Source organism: Malaya genurostris, chromosome 2 (genome assembly GCF_030247185.1).
Source record: "Malaya genurostris strain Urasoe2022 chromosome 2, Malgen_1.1, whole genome shotgun sequence".
NCBI classification, from domain to species: Eukaryota; Metazoa; Arthropoda; class Insecta; order Diptera; family Culicidae; genus Malaya; species Malaya genurostris.
In genome coordinates, this window is record NC_080571.1 from 318608914 (window position 1) to 318630529 (window position 21616).

The 21616-nt window shown below is 36.9% G+C and overlaps 1 protein-coding gene across 1 annotated transcript in view; it reads left to right on the plus strand.

The window, feature by feature from the left end:
* Window positions 1-21616, plus strand: part of LOC131431248 (neuronal acetylcholine receptor subunit alpha-7-like) — a 290647-nt gene that overhangs the window by 48164 nt on the left and 220867 nt on the right. Inside the window, exon 2 of the mRNA XM_058596850.1 lies at window positions 16941-19020. Coding sequence (XP_058452833.1) covers window positions 18867-19020 — 154 coding nt within the window. The 5' untranslated portion in view covers window positions 16941-18866. The remainder of the gene's footprint in view (window positions 1-16940; window positions 19021-21616) is intronic.

The window sequence follows — 21616 nt, forward strand, 5'->3', positions numbered from 1 at the left end:
ATGAGACTTTTACTTCCGGGAGAAAAGTAGAAAGCTCAGTACGGAATGCTTTGAAGTCGGAAATCATCACCGTCACTGGTGGCATAGATTGATGTTTCTTCCCAGAACGACAAGCGTCCATTTTGGGAATTTTTGAAGAATTTTCTTCTATGTCGCTACAATCGGATTCAGGAAGAATCTCGTAAATATTGTTAGACGGCATAGGATCAACGGAAGGGAAATCCGTCCGTTGTCTTTTATTTTTACATTCAGATTCTATAAGATCGTGAATGTTATTAGAAAAATGTTGAATAACGGATTGTGATTTATTCCGTATTGAATTATTTTTAGCCTTAGGCTTGTTGCCTTTCCGGTTGGACGCAGGCATTTTTGAAATTAATGAAATTTTAAATTAAATTAACTAGGCTAAATTAGTCTTCGATTAGACTCCTAGCTAGCCTTAAAAAAGGCTGATTAATTTCTTAGTCACTCTAATATCACTCTTTGTATCACTTAGTCACTCTAATATCACTCTTTGTATCACTTAGTCACTTAGTTAGTGATTCAGGTAGCCTTGAAAAAGACTGAAGCCTTGAATCAATGAAACTCTAGGTAGCCAGAAAAAAATTCCAGGAGCCAAGAGCTATACGCGTGCGGTGCGAACGACTGTTCAACACCGACTGAGATATTAAGACTGTTAATAAAAACAATCACAAAGCATATTGTGTAGGTTAACAGGAGCGCAGACTACCGCTATGCCAATTCAAAAGCGCCATTCAAACACTGTCCCTACTGTGTGTACGTGACTTTCTGGCAATACTGCGCTCCTGTTACTTCTATGCATGAATTTAATGATAACTAGTGTTTTATTCGGTTTAATCTAAATAGTACAGTGCAAGCAGCCAGCTGAAATGAAAACAGTCTTTCGTCGACATAATCATTATTTGGAATGTGGCCAAAATATGTTTGTTCATATTAAACACCCTACGTGCATCGAAAATATTGCAGTCATTATTTCTCAGTCACGAATTCATTCAGTAGAGATTTTTTTCATTGATGGAAATATAATAATTAAATCTTGCACGAATCACTTCGGTGTCGAACTGAAGCGTGGTGGAAATTTAGCATCGAAGTATCAATGCACAGTGGTCCGAAATGGGTAATTAGCGTGACAAAAATATTTTCACTATTAAATATTAGTTTTTTGTAGTTATTATCTTCTCAAAAGTTGTTTGTAATCAAATAGTGCTCCTTTCAATTAAAAAAAGTTACTAGGGTGGTCCTTATTTAGATTGTAATCAGAAATCTAACTTTATTCATTGAACTCAAAAATGATTTTGTTGTACAATATAGTTGTAGGAAATTTTATTTTGAGCAACTTTGTTAGAAAAAGCACCTCTCTAGCACATCATTTAATCGAGTTACATCAATTTTCCCGAGTAAAAGTAGGGTGGCTCCTGAAAAATCACTTTTTTTGTTCTAACTTTTTTGTGAGACGTTCTATGGAAAAGAAATGTTGAACTAATTATTGCGCACAAGCGGTTCTTGAAAGGTCATAATATAAGTAAAAATTTAAGAGAAAATTGGAAGGGTGTTATTTTTATAACTTTTTTAAATTAATTTTAAAAATACCTTCAAAAAACTAAAAAGCATTGTATAACTCTTAAACGCCTCAACGATACATTTTTATCGATCTGGCATCTAATGAATATTGATATTTGAAGGTGGACTAGTTTTTGACGAAAAAACAATCATAACTTTTCACTGGTAGCTCATATGAAAAAGTTTGGTTCAGCAAAATTGTGCGCAATGATTAGTTCAATAACTCTTCTAAAGACAACTTTTCGATGGAACGTTTCACAAAAAGTTAGAATAAAAAAAGTGATTTTGCTGGAGCCACCCTACCTTTCCTATGGAAAATTGATGTAACTCGATCAAATGAAGAGTTAGAGAGGTGCTTTTTCCAACAAAGTTGCTCGCAATAAAATTTCCTACAACTTTATTTTACTACAAAATCATTTTTGAGTTAAATTAAGAAAGTGAGATTTCAGATTTCAATCTAAATGAGGACCATTCTTGTAACTTTTTTCATCAAAAGGAGCGCCATTTGATTACAAACAACTTTTGTGAAGACACCAACTATAAAAAACTAATATTTAATAGTGAAAATTTTGTTGTCACGCTAATTTCCCGTTTCGGACCATAGTGCAATGGAGACTCTTCTCCCTTTCGATTATCTCTTAGGCGATATTTCTTTGGGTGAAAATTCGTCATCAAGTTTCGAGGCTCAGAGTGTTGTGGATGCTTGTTTCGTGAATGAATGAAAATATCGGAAGTGATTTTTTCAGTTAGTGAGTGTGTTTGTTTTAGAAAATCTCTTGAGCTGATATTTTCACGAGTGATAGTGAAATGAACTTTTTCTGATCATGGATTTTTTCAACACTGCTGATGGCACAATAATTAACACACTAATGAACCGAGTGTCTGATAATTTTGACAGGCTGGTTTTCAATTAGCTACGCCATCTGTTTGTCAGACCGGGAACTCATTAACCAACGTGTTATAGTCATTATTAGCATACCACACCCGATCAACAGAGCATAACAGGATTCTATTAAAATTATATGTGATCTTATATCTCATTATGTTATAAATATGATTCCAAATCAGAAGCAAACATTCAGATTTTATTAAGATTATAGCAAGTCCAGATATTATATTAAGGGCCGTTTACATTTCAGGTAAAACTATACTAGAGAATTGAAAAAAAAGAGTTCAAACACTTTTGTCGATCATGTTTTTGACTTTCAACCCGAAAAATGCTATGCTTCAATAAAGAGCAGAAACAAACTTTTTTTTTCCAATTTCACATACCTGAAGATGCTTTTGAAAACAATAATTTGATATTTGATTTTGAAATGACAGCCTAAATTTTAAATTTGGGAACGTTCCTAAGTAATTCCTAATTAAATTGTGTAAATTTTTTTCAAATATTAATTTTAAATTGAAAATAAATATTCTTCAATATGATTTTGCGCTTTTTCTCTTATGAACAAAGAAAGGTAAGGCAAAAGCTTTAAAATTCGACTAATAAATATTGGAAATAGTGATGTAGCATTCGACTTAGCTCATTGAATCCGCAATGTTTCCTAAGAGATGATTTTCACAAGCTTGGAGTAAAATGAATGCTTAAATTCTTAAATTTTATCGGTGGCCGATTGTTGTTTTCGAAAACACAGAGTGATAAGCGTTAAAAATTTCAAAACGTTTTCAAAAGTGACGCTGCAATGAACGGAAAACAAAATCTAAACTGGGCTCAAAAACAAAATCTAAACTCAGCTCAATACTTTCTCGATTTTTGGATCAAAAATCAGTAAAATCGAAATGAGTTGGTTAAGTCATCAATTAATAAGATCTACGAATTGCAGATATCGAATTTTGCCCGTTGTCATCTATATCATTGTATGAACATTGTTAAATTCATGAATTAGACAAAAACGCATCATAATACCTTCGATTTGAAAAGTTCAATCTATCCATATCTGTTAAATTTATGATAGTCGAATTTCGTAGTATTTTGATTACTTCCAATCCGGAACCATCAGCTAGGATTCGAAATTTGCAATGTTGAGTTTAAAGTGACCGACCCGCATTATGAGACTTTCCATTTGAATCATTTTTCTGTGAGTAGATAGATATCAAACAATCAAACCGGAATGAAAGTTCAATTTTGATGGATTTTGAACAATACTTGCGGGGCTTCTGGCTGCGGATATCGCAAACTAATGTGACTAATAGGCAATTGGTTGATCATCAATCATAAAAACTTGCTATTCGAATCGATGTTATATACACTTCTGATTTTTCACTGACTTTAAAACGAATTTTTATTCTAATCTAAATTTACGACAATCGATCAGCCATCTCCGAGAAAATTAAGTGCACATTTTAATCAAATATAACCGGCAATCGACATGCATACACGTACAGACAATTCACTACTTGAATTGAACGAACGAACTAATTCGAATTGAAAGTCGGCCCTCTTGGTGCAAAGAAGAAAAAACTGGAAAACTCTCATTCATTAGTTAATTTCCTCAGATTCTATAAGGTAGTTTTGTTTCACTGAATTCAGTCATTTCCGTTCATTTATAACTATTCTTCAGTGCCAAAAAAAGCTTGCTCATAGTTCTAAAATAGCCCCTTTGTCATTCCTATGCTGGTTGGAAGGAAACCACGAAAGAGGGGGAGAGCGATAGATTATTGTTGTAGCAATATGGATTTACACTAGTTGTTATATGATGCCAATATATCCTCCCAACCTCAGTTGATTCTTATGCCCCAATGCAATCGTAGCGTATGTTGGCAACTCAAAACATCCCGGTTCGAAACCAGTCGCTTTAACTGTTCATATTTTTTTTATCGCAATTCAAATCGCCTAAAGGTATGCAATTTCGTCTTAATTCGCGAAATCTATTTTTAGATTTGCACGATAAAGCCTTTCTCCCCAAAAAATGGGTAATAACAGATGATAATTCGTACCAAATTTGTAACAAATTTAGATACAATATTGATATTTACATATCAAGGTTTGTAACAATTTTGTTATCACCTAGGTTAAATTGAGTTATAATTTTTGTTATTTTAACTATTAACGAGGAAAATATTATGACTAATTTAGATAGGAAAAACGAAGCTATCTTCATAATTTACGAATGGAATTTTTTTTTACATTAAAGAGATATAAAATTTCGTTATCTTCAAGTTCCCGGAACGGAGGCATGTTTTGAGAACCGAAATTTATGATTTCGCGAAAGCCGCTAGGTCATTAACATCAGAAGTTTTCGGGCCAGCTGTACCTGAAAAACATCACGGGAAAAAATGTACCGTCTTTTGAACACACGACGAACATTTATCACTTGCGAGTGGATAAAAGAAAAAGTACAGGAAAAAAAAGTTTGATAAAAAGTTCAAAACAATGGAAAACGATTAAGGACACGTGTTTTACTTACTACCACGGGAAACAGAATATCTTCCCCGTAGATATTCGTAGCGATTCACGAAGTTGGAACGAAAAACAAAATATCGAGAAGCACGTTTGTGCATTAAATCGATCCAGCATCAGGAAGCTTTTCTCTTTGGCTGTGGGGGGGGATTTTGGGCAATCGGGTGGGAAAGGGGTGGCAGCTCCGTTGTTTCAAAATGTGTTTTCCGTGTCTCTGCTGTAGCCGAGGAACAGAGACAAGGCTCACCTTCCTACCCGTGCCTGCCGGGGGGATAATGTTTTACAGCTCACTGACTCGATTGCAGCCAAGTGCCCGTTCGCTATTCAAATATCGAAAGCGAGGCACACACACACACACATACATACATACATACATGCGGGCACACCCACCTCATCCGGTGTCGTTTGCTCGAAAATTCAACAGTGCCGATAGCGGTAATGTAGAAAAATATTATTTTTCCATACCGATGATGGTAGCAGGGTAAAAATTGATACCGATTTCGGTGGAAAAACCGCCCCGAAGGATAACCGGATGGGCTCAGGCATCTACGGTGTTTTCGATTTCCATCGAATGTTCGCGATTCAAACGCAATGAACGCGTGTTTCTGTTGGCGTTTTGTTTGAGTTGATAACTACACCGAACTATTGTGAATCGTTGTGACGTGAAACCGTGAAATGCGTCATCCAATATTTCACCCGCCCGAAAGTGGATTTTTTTTTCTATAGATCAACAAAAAATCTAGAGATCCACTTTGTCCCAAATAGAACGGGGGTTGATTTAACCGAGTAGTGCTTTATTCAAACTAAACCGTTCTTTTCAGAGCAGAGGGTGGAAACGGTGGAAGCTGATAAAGATGATAAAAAATCAGAAACTCTTACACAGTGATAAAAAGGGGGCAATATTTTTCCGAAACTTTCTGTGGCACGATGTTCACCGAGTGAAATTATGTTGACTTGAAAAGCACCTTATCAGGACTGAGATAAGATGGAAATTCAAGTTTGCTATTTAAACCGTTTCCAAGGGAATTTGTTTTTTGAATAAACTAATTACAGTTTAAAAAAATCATATTCTTTCAATTTGAGGCAACAAATTTCCAGAAGTTTTCCACCGAACCCCTTTCGTCACGAACAGTCTTTGTCAACCAGATTGACGAAACCCGGTGAGTGTTCATTCATGCCAACTGACTTATTCTCATAAATCTCACCGAACCGTACCTCGGTGGCTGCCATTAAAACGGCTCTTCACGTAACTGCCAAACTTGACTGAAGCCTCACGGCTTCGCTTTAGCGACTTTCTCGCGACAGAGAAAAAGCGCGAAGATAAAAAGTTTGAAATCGTGAAATGGTACTACTATTCATGAAATTTGGCGAAGGGCAAACTTTGCCATTACCTGGTCTTATCAACGAAAATAGCTTTTCATTTCAAAAAAGGGGTCATGGTGGAAACACGCTGACTAACTTGCGAAATAAAAGAAAGCACCGAACTCGTTCGAAACTTTTCCATTTCGGAATTATGGGCGCGTGTGCGCAAACTGCATCTTGTTCGTGTCGAAGGAAAGTAACACAAGTTTGGATGTTGAATATTTGAATTTCTTGGTCTCAGAATCGATGCTGGTGAAATGTTGTTCTCGTTTCGTAATGCGTTATGTAACTACAGTTCCGACAAATTAGTGTGGCTTCGATTGAACACGAAAAGTGTAATTTCGTCTTAATCGATATTCTATTTAATTAGTTTGTATCGCAACAGCAGCTGGTAGAATTATTGCTTCTGTGAGAAGAGGTATCACTTTTTTATTCGCTGTATGTGTGCTTCAACCGCATTCCAGAGACCATTAGCAACATACGAAAAAGGGATGGGCGATAGTATTTTGGTATGATATCCCGAGAGAGAGAGAGAGAGAGAGAGAGAGACAGAAATAACACTGGCTTCATTTGCCGCAGGGCATTACCGGAAACGAGCGTTTTTTTTTCATTCTACTGGTCGGCACTTTTACAGTGCCTCCCCGTATCGGTGGTGGCCCGGCACCGGAAATGGAGGAAGTTTTGGATAATTGAATGTGTAGCAATGAGATTGGAACATCCGAGGAAGCAAAACAACCATCACCGGAGTTGTTGGTTTGCCGAATTACGTGAGTTAGTGCAAAGAGCTTACGGAGGAAATGGGATTTGTGTATTTTTTTTTGCGTCATTTTGTTCCGCTCGGAGATTTGCAGTGGGATACGATTTTTGAAAGTAATCTAATGGTGTCGAATGGAATAAATTAAGTGTAATGAATTCATATGCTATATCCAATTGAATGAGTAATTATTCGATACTCAGTTAATCCTAAATGAATTAGTAAAAATGGTCTAAGGCTAACAGGCTTCCTGTTTTGAAGCGATTATCTAAGAGAGCATCAAACTTAAATTTTACTGAGTTCAAAGTAACACATGGGCTGAAAAGTTCCGGGCCTAACAAAGAGAACACGATTTTTGTTGGTCAACGTTTTCTCCATCAAGAGCAACGCAATCATTCCAGCGCCGCTCTAACATTTCAATACCACTTTTGTAGAACGATTTATCTTTTGCCTCAAATGAAACTTAGGCCTATTTTGAGGCTCAAAATAGGCCTAAGTTTCAGCGATAACCTCTTCATTCGTGCGAAATTTCTTACCGGCGAGCATTTTTTTCAGGTCTGCGAACAGCCAGTAGTCGCTGGGAGCCAAATCTGGGGAATACGTTGGATGTGAGAGTAATTCAAAGTTCAAATCATGTAGTTTTGCCATTGTTTTGATTGACTTGTGATTAGTGCGGTAAAACTTCATTTCAATCGAATGTTATTAGATAAAAATTAAATTTACTTGAAGTTTTGCTTGTTCAGTTTTGTAGTGCCAAGTAGTCTACCCGTTTCATTGTCTTAGTGTAGTAGTGAGGGTAGTGAGCAAGTGCGAATTATTAGGCATAAACATCAACTCGATAACACAAAACTTTTTCCGACCATAATGATAAATAGAGGGTGGCGGTTCTCATTTGAGTTTTCCATTATCACGAGCAAGTTAAAATCGATAATTTTTTACTGTTTGAATTGTATTGAGATGTGTTTCGTATTATTAAAAATGAGAACTGAAAGTGGAAGCAATTAATTTAAGTTTATTTTGTAATTTATATTTCAGCTATCACGACTGCTTTACCTTTCATCAATTATCTTGAACCAATTCGAATGTTCACAATTGTAAGTGATATTTTGTAACTCAAAAAGATAAACTGACGGTGGTTAAACTGAGGAGCTTCGGTAGAAAGAGAAACGAATAAAAGACGGGTTGATGCCCATTCGGTGCGACAGTTAAGGTTGTGTGTTCAAATGTGAAGTTTACTGCAGTAGAGTGATCGTCAGTGTGTGCACTTTTTTTCTTTATCATTTTTTGCAATTTCAGCCTTTAAACGCTCCAATAACGCTATATAACATTCACTGTTAATGGCATTTCCTTTTCTAAGATGATCGATAAATATAACACCACGCACGTCCCAACATACCGAGGCCATAACCTTTCCAGCCGATTGTTGTACTTTCGGGCGCATTGGACGAGGTTCACCTGTAACTGTTCACTCAGATGACGATCGTGCCGATTCCGGAGTGAAGTGATGAATCCATGTTTCATCCATTGTCACATATCGATGCAAAAATTCCGGTTTGTTACGTTTAAACATGGCTAAATACTGCTCAGAATCATCAACACTTTCTTGTTTTTTATTCAACAGTGAGCAAACGCGGCACCAACTTTGAACTGAGCTTTCTCACAGTCAAATGCTCATGCAATATAAAGCCAACACGTTCTTTTGATATCTTTCCGATGTCATCTAATACCGTTTTCGTTTATTGATCAGAGCAGCCCGAAAGCTGACCCAAAGTCGCCCAAACAACGTTTGATATGTTTGTTTTAGCAACCTGAGGTCCGTTGTTCTGAAAACAACAAAAGATGCGCCACTCTTAGCACAATAACTCACAAATTAATGAATAGAATATCAGAAAAAATATAATATATAAAACTAGCGCCATCTATGTGTTAGGCCCGGGACTTTCCAGTCCATGTGTTAGATCCAAGACAAAACAAAGTTTGAAAATTAAATCGTATCGAAACTTGACCAAAACTGTATGTCGTCACTATCTATCTATCTATCTTCTATCTATATATATAAAAATGGATGTAAGTTTGTATGTTTGTAACGCGATAACTTCGAAACTACTGAACGGATTGCCACCAAACTTGGCACGGATACTTCTTGCTTTTCAGAGATGGTTTAGGGAGTATATTTATATGGGAGGGAGCGTAGCAAGTGTCATTAACAAGGGGGGGTCAAGGAAAAATTCATATAACTTGACAAGAGTCGATACGTTTTGAAGACCGTAGAAACATTTTGCATACCTTAGATATGACTATACGGGGGGTGGATGTAGCAAGTGCCTTTAAATAGGGGGGTTCTATGTTTAAAACGGCATAATTCTGAAACTACTGAACGGATTGCCACCAAACTTGGCACAGATACTTCTTGCTCTTCTGATATGGTCATATGGATATTTTAATGGGGGAGGGAGCGTAATAAGTGTCCTTAACAGGGGGGGGGGGCATGAAAAATTAATCTAATTTGACGAGAATCGATACTTTTTTAAGACCATAGAAACAGTTTGCATATATTAGATATGATTATATGGGGGGTGGATGTAGCAAGTGCCTTTAAGAAGGGGGGTGTAATGTTTGTAATACCATAACTCCGGAACTACTGAGCGGATTGCTATCAAACTTGGCACATGTACTTACTGCTCATCAGAAAAGGTCATAAGCGTATTTTTATAAGGAAGGGGACGTATCAAGTGTCATTAACATGGGGGGATCATGAAAAAAATAAATATAATTTGCTGAGAATCGATACTTTTTGAAAACCATAGAAACATTATGCATACCTTAGATATTTCTATATGGGGGTGGATGTAGCGAAAAAGGGAGGGGGGAGGTGTAGTGTTTGTAATGGCAAAACTCCGAAGATACTGAACGGATTGCTATCCAAAAAGGCACAGATACTTCATGCTCTTCAGAGATGATCATAAGGGTATTTTTATGGGAGAAGGAGCGTAGCAAGTGACCTTAACAGGGGGTTCAGAAAAAAATTCTAATTTGACGAGAATCGATACTTTATGAAGACCATAGATTTTGTATACCTAAGATATGATTATAAGTGGGTTGATGTAGCAAGGGTCTCTAAAATGGGGAGTATAATGTATATAAGGACAAAACTCCGAAACTACGGAACCGATTGCCACCAAACTTCGCACAGATACTTCTTGCTCTTCAAAGATGGACATAAGGGTAATTTTCAGAGGGGAAAGCGTAACAAGTGTCCTTAATAGGAGAGCACCATAACTATTTTATCTAATATGGCGAGAATCGATACTTTTTTATGACCATAGATACTTTTTGCACAACTTAGATATGTTTATAAAGGTAAGGTGCCTCTAAAAAAGGGAGTATAGTGTTTGTAACGGCATAATTCTGGAGAGGGGGAGAGTGTATAACAAGTGTCCTTCACATGTGGGGTGTGGACCAGTGACGAAATTTATCTGATTTAAATAGAAGCGATACTTTTCGAAGACTATACATACTTTTTTGAAAACTCGAATATGATCTTTAGGGTGGATGTAATGAGTGCCTCTTAAAAAGAAAGTTTAATGTAGAGTTGTTAGAATTTATCAAAATACGATACTTCTTGCTACGTACAGATATTATTAAAGCTTCCTAAGAGCATTTTTAAGGGGAGAGGGAGGGGGTGTGGTTAAAGTAAGTCCCATCGAAGGGAGGGCGAAACTCAAAAGACCGTACTTAGCTCAAGTTATCAATGCTATTCATAGGTTGCTATAAGGATATTTAAAGGGGGATGATCCGACAGGCACAAATATTTATTACAACTAATAGATGGTCGTAAGGATATTCATAAGCGTGAAGTAAGTCAGTAAGGGTTACAAGTATCTCGAATAAAGAAGCTGGACGATAAATTGTTTGTATGTATCTGAATTGTTCCTTAAAAACTCAGAAAACTATCACAAACTTGGTTTTGCAATTTAAAGGTAATATCCTATCACAAACTTGGTTTTGCAATCATAAGGAATATCCTTATGATCATTCTTCAAGTTTTCTTCAGGAGATATTCATTGCCAAAGTGAACGAAAGGGTAAAATTTATAGCAAGTGCCTTTAAAAAGCGATGTTTATTGTAAAATTTATTCTCTATGTCGACAAATAAGAAGAAGAGGGGCTTAGACTAGAAGAAGGAGGTTTGAAAATCAATTTTCATCTCCTATTTTTTGTAAAGCAATAGAGGGGAGAGAATTTGAAGGTCATACTAGATAGTATTGCTATTGTTAATTTGAAACCAACACGAAATTCTTAAAATAATTTCGAAAGAATTGCCGTGGAATTTGAAGGTATAGGGTAAATAATCTTTATTTGCGTATGAACGCGATTGTTTGTAAGTCTTAGCATAAGTACTAAACAAATCGCCACCAAGTTTGAAACATGTACCAAAGGGGGGAATCGATAATTGTTGAAGAGCATAGATACTTTCTACACTACTCAGAAGTGGTTATAAGGGTTATCATGGAGGAGAGCGGAAGTAAGCTCACTAAAAATTATGATTATTGTGACATCTGAGATGGAATATTGTACAATCGGGTTGCCGTCTATGTTGTGTCACTACAATCAGAGTTTCACTGGACAGGATAATTTCGAGAATTTTTTTGCACCCTTACCTTCCCGAAACATTTCCGAGCAACGCCGGGTAACTCAGCTAGTTTTAAATAAATTGACCTCAATTTTACTTGCTTTCTGTCTACACGGTGCACATAAAACGTCATTTGCTTGCAAAAAATCAAGAAGGTAAGAAGAAACACGACGCAACGAATGTTTTTGATTTTCGCTAATATGAGTTCTTAAAGTTAAACGGATTGCAGCAACGATTTTTGATTTTTGAATTGATTTTAACACCGCGATTTTAACTGTAACGTTGCTAACAATAAACCGTCAAAGTTAGGATTCGATCAGTGGCGCGACATGTGTCGACAAGTTACTGTGAGTTGTACTGCGGTACCCACCGCACGTGCGGGTCGTGATTGAAAAATTCACTAAATTCCGAACGTATTAATCTTTCCACTCTGAAACTTTGCCAAGATTTAGTTGAACCCCTAAGGCTCCTTTTTTTTAACAAAAAAAAGAAAAAAAGATTAGGCCGAAGTTTGATTTTTTTATTTGTTCATTAATTTTTAACTTTTTCATGAAAGTAACTCTAAAGGTTATTTTATGGAATCACTTATTTGAAAGTTAAGAATAAACGCACATTTCATGTCTTGGACGAATTTTTGTATCTTTATTACAGTATAGGCTGTTGAAAAAAGGCTCTTTTTTGTAAACGCGAAACTTCAAAAAATCATATCTTGGAAATTCTACGTACCATATTGAAATAAAAAAAAAAATACGTGTCGAATATTTCGAGTTTTTACCAAAAAAAAAATAGATGAAAAAAAATTTTGGGTGGCTGATTTTGCGTTAAATGCCTCATACACAATAATTCATGATGTTTACTTATACACTAGGCACTAGGTAATTTTAACTGATTTTTTGACATACTGAAATTAATAATATCACAATTATGTAAAACATTGCTAATTTTTAGCGTTCCTCAAGTGTTTCTATATTGATAAGCATGCAACGAGCTTTACATGGTGGAAGTGGAAATGTGGTCAAATTAAGTCTACGAAGAGCGTACAAAACAAATTATTTTTTATTCAATAATGTAATATAACTTAAGGCACACTGCTTAAGCTCTAAGATGCCAAGGGTATTTTCTAATCTTAATTAACGACTAACTTAAAACTATAATAGTATCATTAGACTATGTCATCTCGAGTTCTCGTAAATCGTAATGGCGATCGGCAGTGGTCGATGAATTGAGTGTTGCATGAGTCTTCCAGATGGCGTTGGTCCGTGTGGGTCCGCGGGAAACACCCCCAGGCTACGAGGGCCCGGCGGGTGGCCCGCATGCTGGTTTTCGACTGAAGCGGTCTTCCGTGGGTGGTGATAATGATATTGCCGAAGAAAATAAAAGAGAAGTAAATATTGTGGCAAACGTGGTAAAAAAGGGGAAGTGGAAACAAAATGTCTGAAAACGACAGAGATCTAATTAGTTGCCATCGAGATGGTGAAGAGACAGGGAAGGGGGAACGAAAAAGTTAGTGACAACAAAAAGATCTTGTTAGTTCCAATGAAGATGGTGGACAGGGACGGGGATCGAGAGAATCGGGCGGATGTTAGTGTCGAACCTGTAGGTGGAGATTATACTTTCTGAGCGAGGAATAACACATTATACTTGTATGTCAATGTGTTTAAGGTACTGGTATATGAGAAGCATATAAAAACTATCCCTACAAAACAAATTGTTTCCGGACTGATTTTATGCGCCCCTCATGCGTGACGTTGTATGGGTTGCATATTACAATATTTCACTTTTGGTCTAACGTAAGTGATGTATAAAGTTTTAATAGTGTAGGGGTCTTGAAAATTACTCCCGAAACGTTCAATAAATCCTAGTATACTGTTTGCTTTACTGATCATGTTTTTGTAGTGTTCGGATAATGTGAGTTTAGAGTCTGAAATAAAACTTAAACCACGCACAGTTTTTTTTTTTACTAATTGACTGTCTAAATATATATGTTTAATGATTGTTTTTAAATTTTTTTGCTAAACGATACTGAATTGCACTTTTTTACATTGAGTTTAAGTAAACTTTTGATGCGCCATGTTTAGAATGAACCAATTTCATTCTAAAACATTGTCTTTTCTTTAAGACTGTCCCAGAAAGTATGGACGCACTTTGATTCTGCTGTAAATTATTCACAAGTGTTAGATATTCAAATTTTATTCGATATATTGATAATATTAGACTACAACAACAGAATATTATTCTCAACATTTGCTGCTTAGCCATTGTAGACTAGCTGGCGCACCTTCTTGCGAACGTTCCTCATTAAATTCCGTACAGACTTTTTGGCGACAAGTTTTGACACTTTTTTCCAATCTTTTTCGAACTGTTGAATGATTTTGGTTCCTCAATTGGTCGAAGTTGTGGGCAATTTGGTGGATTCATGTCTTTTGGGACAAAAGTGACATTTTTGGTAGTATACCATTCTACCGTTGATTTCGAGTAGTGGCAAGAAGCAAGATCTGGGCAGAAGACAACAGGATCCTTGTGGCTTCGAATCATGGGTAGAAGTCGTTTTTGTAAACATTCCTTGATGTATATTTCGCTGTTCATTGCAGCAGTTGTGATGAAGGGTTTCGAAATCTTACCGCAGCTACAAATATCTTGCCAGACCATAGCTTTCTTACCAAATTTTTCGACTTCAATCGATGTCTCGGACTGGTTTAACACTAGCCCTTCTCGCACCGCAAAATATTGTGGTCCCGGCAAGGATTTGTAATCGAGTTTCACGTAGGTTTCGTCGTCCATGATTGATTATGCAGTTCAAATTTCCAGCAAGAATCGTATTGTACAGCTTTCGAGCCCTCGGACTGATCGATGCTTCTTGTTTCGGACTATGTTTTGTTTGTTTCTGCTTCTTAAAGGTTCGAAGATTCAAACGTTCTTTATCACGAAGAACATTTGACTTCGAAGTGCCCACTTTTTTGACCACATCCCGAACTGAAACCTCCTTCTTTTGCTCGAACGCCTTCAGTATACGTTTATCCAACTGAGAGTTAGCAGGACCTTTTTTTCGACCCGTTTTCGGTTTATCCTCAAAGGCTTTTTCACTTACTCCTTCCATTTTTTCTATCTTTTTCAGTGACAGTCCGCGTTCTGTGCACCATTTGTACACAATTTTTCGACGTTGTTCTGCTGAAAGTCCACGCATTTCGAAACAAACTAATGAAAACGAATAAACAACTGCACAAGTGGTTAGAGAAGAGTGTAAACAACAGGACGCAGCCATAAAAATTGACAGATTCTGAACCATTGCGAAATGGCAGCGGTTTTTTATTGCGTCCATACCTTCTGGAACAGTCTTTATTCCACGTTGATGATGCTATAATTGAAGAAACGGCCCTTGATCTTCAACGCTTCCTAGAACGCTGGTTGTGCCAGAGCTCTGGTAGAAAGTAGCCGCTCGATGCCCACGCGGATTTGAAGCTCATCATGCAGCATTAGGTCGTATCCTGGGAAGCTAAGCGATTTGCAGTTCCATGTGCCAAGCTTCCAATCGTAGTCCATTGTTCGTTGCGTCGGTCTTTGACGATTATTCCGAGTCGTATTTCTTCCTTGATTGTGCGTAACATGTGTTTTCCGGGCGGCTTGTTAGGCCTGCACCAACCTCCTGTCTCGCCGGAGGGTCATCGTGTCAGCACTGGTTAGAGTCACACACTGACACAAGGACTGTAATCAGCCGCTCCTAATATGGAGAAAAGACGCTGTTTCGAGCCACCCCAACATGGGGAACAGATGTTCGGGTAGACTCGCACTCTGTAAGAGGTAGTTCTTAAAAAAAGTTTACGTTATTTGGGATTTGGCTCGTAAAAAAAGTTTATGTTATTTGGGATTTGGTTCGTAAAAAAAGTTTACGTTATTTGGAATTCACTTCGTAAAACAAGTTTTGTGTAATGAATGTGGGAACCGCTCATCATATGGCTATTTTCGAAACGGATGTGGAGAGTAAGTGCAAGAAAACGTCGTTTCAAAATCCAAGAAATATCTTAAGACCGGAAGTCGCCATCTTGAATTTCAGAACCTCCTCAAACATCATTTTCCGGAGTCTACTCTTTAAACCCGTTCCAAAAATACCCATATTGTAGTAGTTTCCATAGAATATAAATGAGCCGGAAATCGCTTTCGATGTATGCCGAAACCTCTTTTTACGAAGTAGGTTCGTAAAAAAAAGTTTACGTTATTTGAGATTTGGTTCGTAAAAAAAGATTAAGTTATTTGGGATTTATTTCGTAAAAAGAGGTTACGTATAAAAAGTGTTCGTAAACGGAGGTTTGGGTGTACCCCAGCTGGCACCGCGGGCAGGTAGGGAAAGGAGTTACTGGACAAGAGGCTAAGAACCACATTGGGGATGAATAAAGCATTGTCCAGTCGTTTACCAACCGTATAGCGTGTTCGGGAGAACGAAAACTTACAGTACAACTGAATTCATCGGCTGTGATTACAAAAATATTAACAAAAATTAAAATCCAATCACAATACATGTTTCATTATGCTGCTTGAAAAAATTTCACTACCCATTTAACTTGAATTTCTTATACTGCAGTAACAGGAGCGCAGGTTTTTGTTTAACTGATTCAATCGAAAGTGTGCACGAGATGTGAATCAACCAGCTTTGAATGAAACAAAGTCTTTGTCTATAAAATCAACATTTGAATGGAATAGTTTTTCGCTGACCGTGGTATATGCCGATCAAAATGTCCAATCGTCATAAAGTTTACGAGTCAGATAAGAACGAAATTTACGCTAGCGGGTACGCTAGTTTAGTATATCCAGTGTTCCCGTTTTGTGCATATTACGTAATATACGTGAAATTTGTTTCATTTTGTCAGACAAAACCCGTAGCACCATTCGTGTGAAATTTACTGTATTTATTAAGGACACAGACAAGCTGTATGGCCGTGATAGAATCATCCAATCTGTGGCAAGGTTGGGTATAGAGTTTTTGATGGACCCAAGTGTTTTTGTATTTTTACATAATTTTGTATTTTAAACATATAAAAAAACTCACCCGACGAACGACCGCAACTAGGTTAAAGCCGGGTATAAATATTCGATATAAATTAATAGAATATAAAAAAAAAACTAGATTTTAAGAAATCTGTTGAATTAAATTTGTACTCTCTGATCATGTCGTTAGTCGAAATTCCTCACTTCTGCTTTTCTTTCTAATTACAGACCAGACGCAAAACCAATAAAAAAACGGGAACAGTAAATTGAACAGGATACGGTCATCGGAGTGTAACTTGCTTCCAGTGTTAGCACCAGCAGCAGCAGCAGCAACAGCAACAACAATAGCAAATTGAAGGCGTAAATTGAAATTAACCGTTTCAACCGGGAAAAACGTACGTGCGTAAAAAATCCCAATTAAAACGAACCGCGAAACGCCAGCGGTAAAACGAGAGCCCGGTTAGCTGCGTTCGCCAATGTGCCCCATAGACATCCATCGCGGCACACCGGCTGACAGCAGCGGCACAAATTCGGTCCTGCACTGCACTGCCATCCTTTCTTCCTGTCAAAGCAGTAGAAACCAGCAGCACCGGTACGGTGGCACTGAAGGCTCGAGGCTGATAATTAGCCGTGGTGAGACCAGCAGCAGCAGACCGAGCGGAGGTCGCCAAAGTCGAATCAACGTTTCGAATTCACCTTTTTGTCTGTCATCGTCATCATTGCCGGGTGGATTACTGGAAAGGTGCCGCTTGGAATCATGAGAACTTCATCACACAGCAGCGATAATTACGGAAACAACAGCAACTGCGACGGTTTCGACAGTTACCAAAACAGCGGAATCGGCGGTGGTCGACAGCAGTTCTGTCTGGAGCGATCAATCGCCGTTCTGATTTATCGGGTCAAATTGAAAACGGGGCAAAAATAGGTGGCAAGGTGGAAGCACACCCACACATACGCGCAGTTTTGTGACAACTACAAAAACAAAGCACTGACTTACTGCCCCACTACCGTAACGCCACTCTCTTCGAGGTCCAACTAGTAGGCAAACTTGGAATTGGTGCCTGGTTCTATCGTACGCCGTAATCTACGAGGAGAAGGAAAACCGGTTTCCTTCACGCGCATGTACACCAAGTAGCTTCTTTCTGACAGTAGGTGGGAACCTTCCAGGATTACAACACCAGACTTGGCCCCTCGGTGGAAGAAATACGGTCTCAACACTTCGCTAGATTTAAAATACCTTCTACGAATCACACCGACCGATTAGGATACCAAACGGAAATGCGGAAATAGCATCGATCAATCGATTAACTGACATAAGTAGTCACTACGGAGTTGTATAGTAAACTTAAATTGATCTTAAAAGTAATTGATATTGATCATTAATGAACAAGTAATAGTATATTATTCGTAAAAGCTACAGTATAAAGTTTCATAAAAAAAGACAAAGTTTGCTGCAATTCAATAATAATAATATCAATAGTACTTTAACAAATTTTCAACAAATTGAATTCATAATAGCTAAGTATAAAGGGACAGGAAGTTTAATCCATCTTAATATTAAACATAAAAAAAAACATTGGAGTAATATGTTTGGAACACTCAATAATAAACAGAGAAACTTATCAATCAAGATAAAACATCAACTAATAGCATATTGTTATTAAAAGTATTAAAAAACAAAACGAGTCATCTCCTAACTAAAGGCAAAAGTAGCTCAAACTAAACAAATTTGATAAACCGATCGAGTCCTGGTGTTGATAAACGAAAACAGCACCCCAAAAACAAGAGGAAAAAAAACGAAGGATAAAACGGCACAAAGGATTTAAAAAAGGAACAATCATCAACTGTCATTAATTCTACTACTAAAACTACTACCACAACCATCAGTATCAACACTACTGCTACTACTACTACTACTACTACTACTACAACTACTACTATTACCATCACTGGCACTGCGGGGGAAAAAATCAACAACAGCAATAGTAATACATAAAACTCCCATTGAAAGCAACACTGACTGGAACGTACCGAGTAGTAGTACTTCAGGCGTAGTCATCGTGATCTCGTCATCGTCATCCATTGTGTCATTGTCATTGTCATCTTTGTCGTCGTCGTCGTCGTCATCACCATCAGCAACGTGGCACCGTCAGAATGAGCCAGAAGATCCTGGTGATCGTGATCAAAATGATCAAAATGATCTCCAAGATCATCATGCTGAGCCGGTACCACAACTTTCGGTGCTACAAGCAGCTACGGTTGTACAAATGGATCATCGTGTTAATGCTGTTCGCCAATTCGGCGATAGGTGAGTATGCTTTCCGTTCTGAATAAATAGCAAAAAAAATGTTAGAACAAATGCAAAAACAATCTATTCGAGTTTATTAATATAGAAATTGTACTCCCGAAATCCAATTGTTTACGATTTGCAATTTTCTGTACAACATAATCGATAGCAAATCAGATCATGAGGTTCTTTAAAAAAACTCAGTGAGTGAAAAAATAGTTTCCGAGATTTTGATTCATGAAATAAGCATACACAAAACCCTGAACCTCGAAGTTTACCATTGATTTTTCTGTGTCAGCGAAACTTGATGTTGTATTTTCATGTGCAGATATCGCTTAAACCGATATTCGAAATGGAGAAGCGTCTCCGATGCTATTTCGATGCTGAATTTCCACTACGGTTCAGTTCGAAACCGAAAATTTAATTATTATATTTTCATTAATAAAAAAATCTCCACTGAATCAATTCGCAATCGAATCGCAACTGAAAAATAATGACTGCGATATTTTTGATGCACGTAGCGTGGACAACATGAATAACAGTATTTTTTCCACATTCCAAATAGTGACATACAGTGACGAGCGGTTATTTTAATTCTGGTTGGTTAATTTCACTGCACTATTTAGATTAAACCCATAATTTAGCATGAATTTGAATCATAGAAGTAACAGGAGCGCAGCATTGCCAGAGGTTCGCGAACACACAGTAGGCACAGTGTTTGAATGGCGCGTTTGAATTGGCCTAGCGATAACCTGCGCCCCTGTTACTTCTGCGTACGACATTCAAGCTAAATTGGGTTATATTATTTTAATCAGGTGCATAACATGCTTTCTGATTGGTTTTCTATTAATGTTTTTATTATCATTATAACTATTATTAATCACAGCACTTATTGCTTTTATTGAAGATATTACATTTTCAGACAGGTTTAGTTTTTGTTAAATGTCGAATTCATTTAACATGTATTCTGCAAAACGTTGAGATATAATGGTTATGAAAATTTATTTCCCAGAAATCTTCCGTTTAAGAATCATATCAGATATATTCAACGTGCGAACTTTTTTCCTAAATTTCATCGAGGAGAATGTTCGCTAGTAAACTTTCCACAACTTTTTTTGTCACGTGAGCAATTCCACCGTAAATGACAGATTTGTGATTAAACGAAACAATTTGCACCATTAGTTTTCCATTTTAACTCTAGCCTTACTTTTGAGAAGAGACTAAAAAAAATCCCATGAAAATTGTTAATAATATATATTCAAGAAACGATCGGTCCAATAGATTTGGTATCTTCTGCGATGTTTTAGGTAATAATTATATGGACTATATAAAAAAAATTAGTAATGCTGAAAAAAATTTAATTTCATAAATTTTATTTTTTGTTATGTTGTAGTTCAAGTCAAAAAAAAATTTGTCATATTTTTAGAATGGAGAAATAAGGCTTGGAAAAGTTACATTTTTTCAAAATAATGAAAATTTTTGAAAGAGCGCTTTCCAATAAAAAGTATGCAAATCAAAATTTCGCTATATGCAACCGTTCTCGAGATAAAGCGATCTAAATAAAAATCGGAAAGATTTTATTTTTGTGACGATTTAGGAAAGAATTATATTTTAAGTTCTCATACATTTTCGATTTCGCATGGAATCGCTCATGTGAGATCAGTTTCGGAGAGAATCGTGTTTGAAAAAAAATCAGTTTCTGATCGATGAAAAATTCCAGTCGCGATTGTAGTAATTTTGATTTTTCCCTACACGGCTGCGTAATAATCAAAAGAGAAAATAAACAAAGAGAGGCTCTCATTTGCAGTTAGGAGCTTTTGTCGTGGGGCTATAGATTTGATCAAAGCAAACCTGTCAGAGTGAACGCAATGCGGTAAAAGTATTTAGAATCTAAACGCTTCGCTTCGCTTCATCAATCGCGTTCTCTCTGACAGCCAGGGATGCAGGGTTCACAGATTTTCAATTTTCTGTACAGTTTTTACAGCACCAAAATGACTTCAATTTGTTAGGGAAACTGAGAGAAACTAAATATCCGACAGAGAGGTTGGAAGATGCGAGTCCTTTTTTCGCTCACAAAAATAATTTTGAACAGTTATTATGTTACGGGAAACGTTCTCAGATTTTGCACAGACTGTTTCATGGCCTGATCATAGATTTTTTTGAATAAATGATCTGGCATCTTTGCTGACAGCAACCTTAGTAGTTCAACATGAGCCGCTAAGTAGGCGTATAGTAAATTTCAACTAAATTTCGCTTTTTCAAATTGCACCGAAGTGTTGCAGATTGTGTCCAAACCTGAACTATTGACACAGATTCTTCATCACACTTTTCTTTTGAACAAATATAGTTTCAGAAAAAAATGCACTTTTGATTACACACACCTTCATACAGTGCTGTTCGATTTGGTGTGAACTGTGCAATACAATGTCTAAACAGATGTCATCAACGAAAACATTGTAGTCTGCTGGGCAATGTACGCTTAGTACACAACTATTTTTACTTCTTTTTATGTTTTGTCTTTGACTTACAGTGCATTTGCAGTTCAACATAGACCAAGAAGCTAAACAAAAGTGTAAATAGTCATGTGCACTTAAGGCATATGTTCATTTAACTTCTT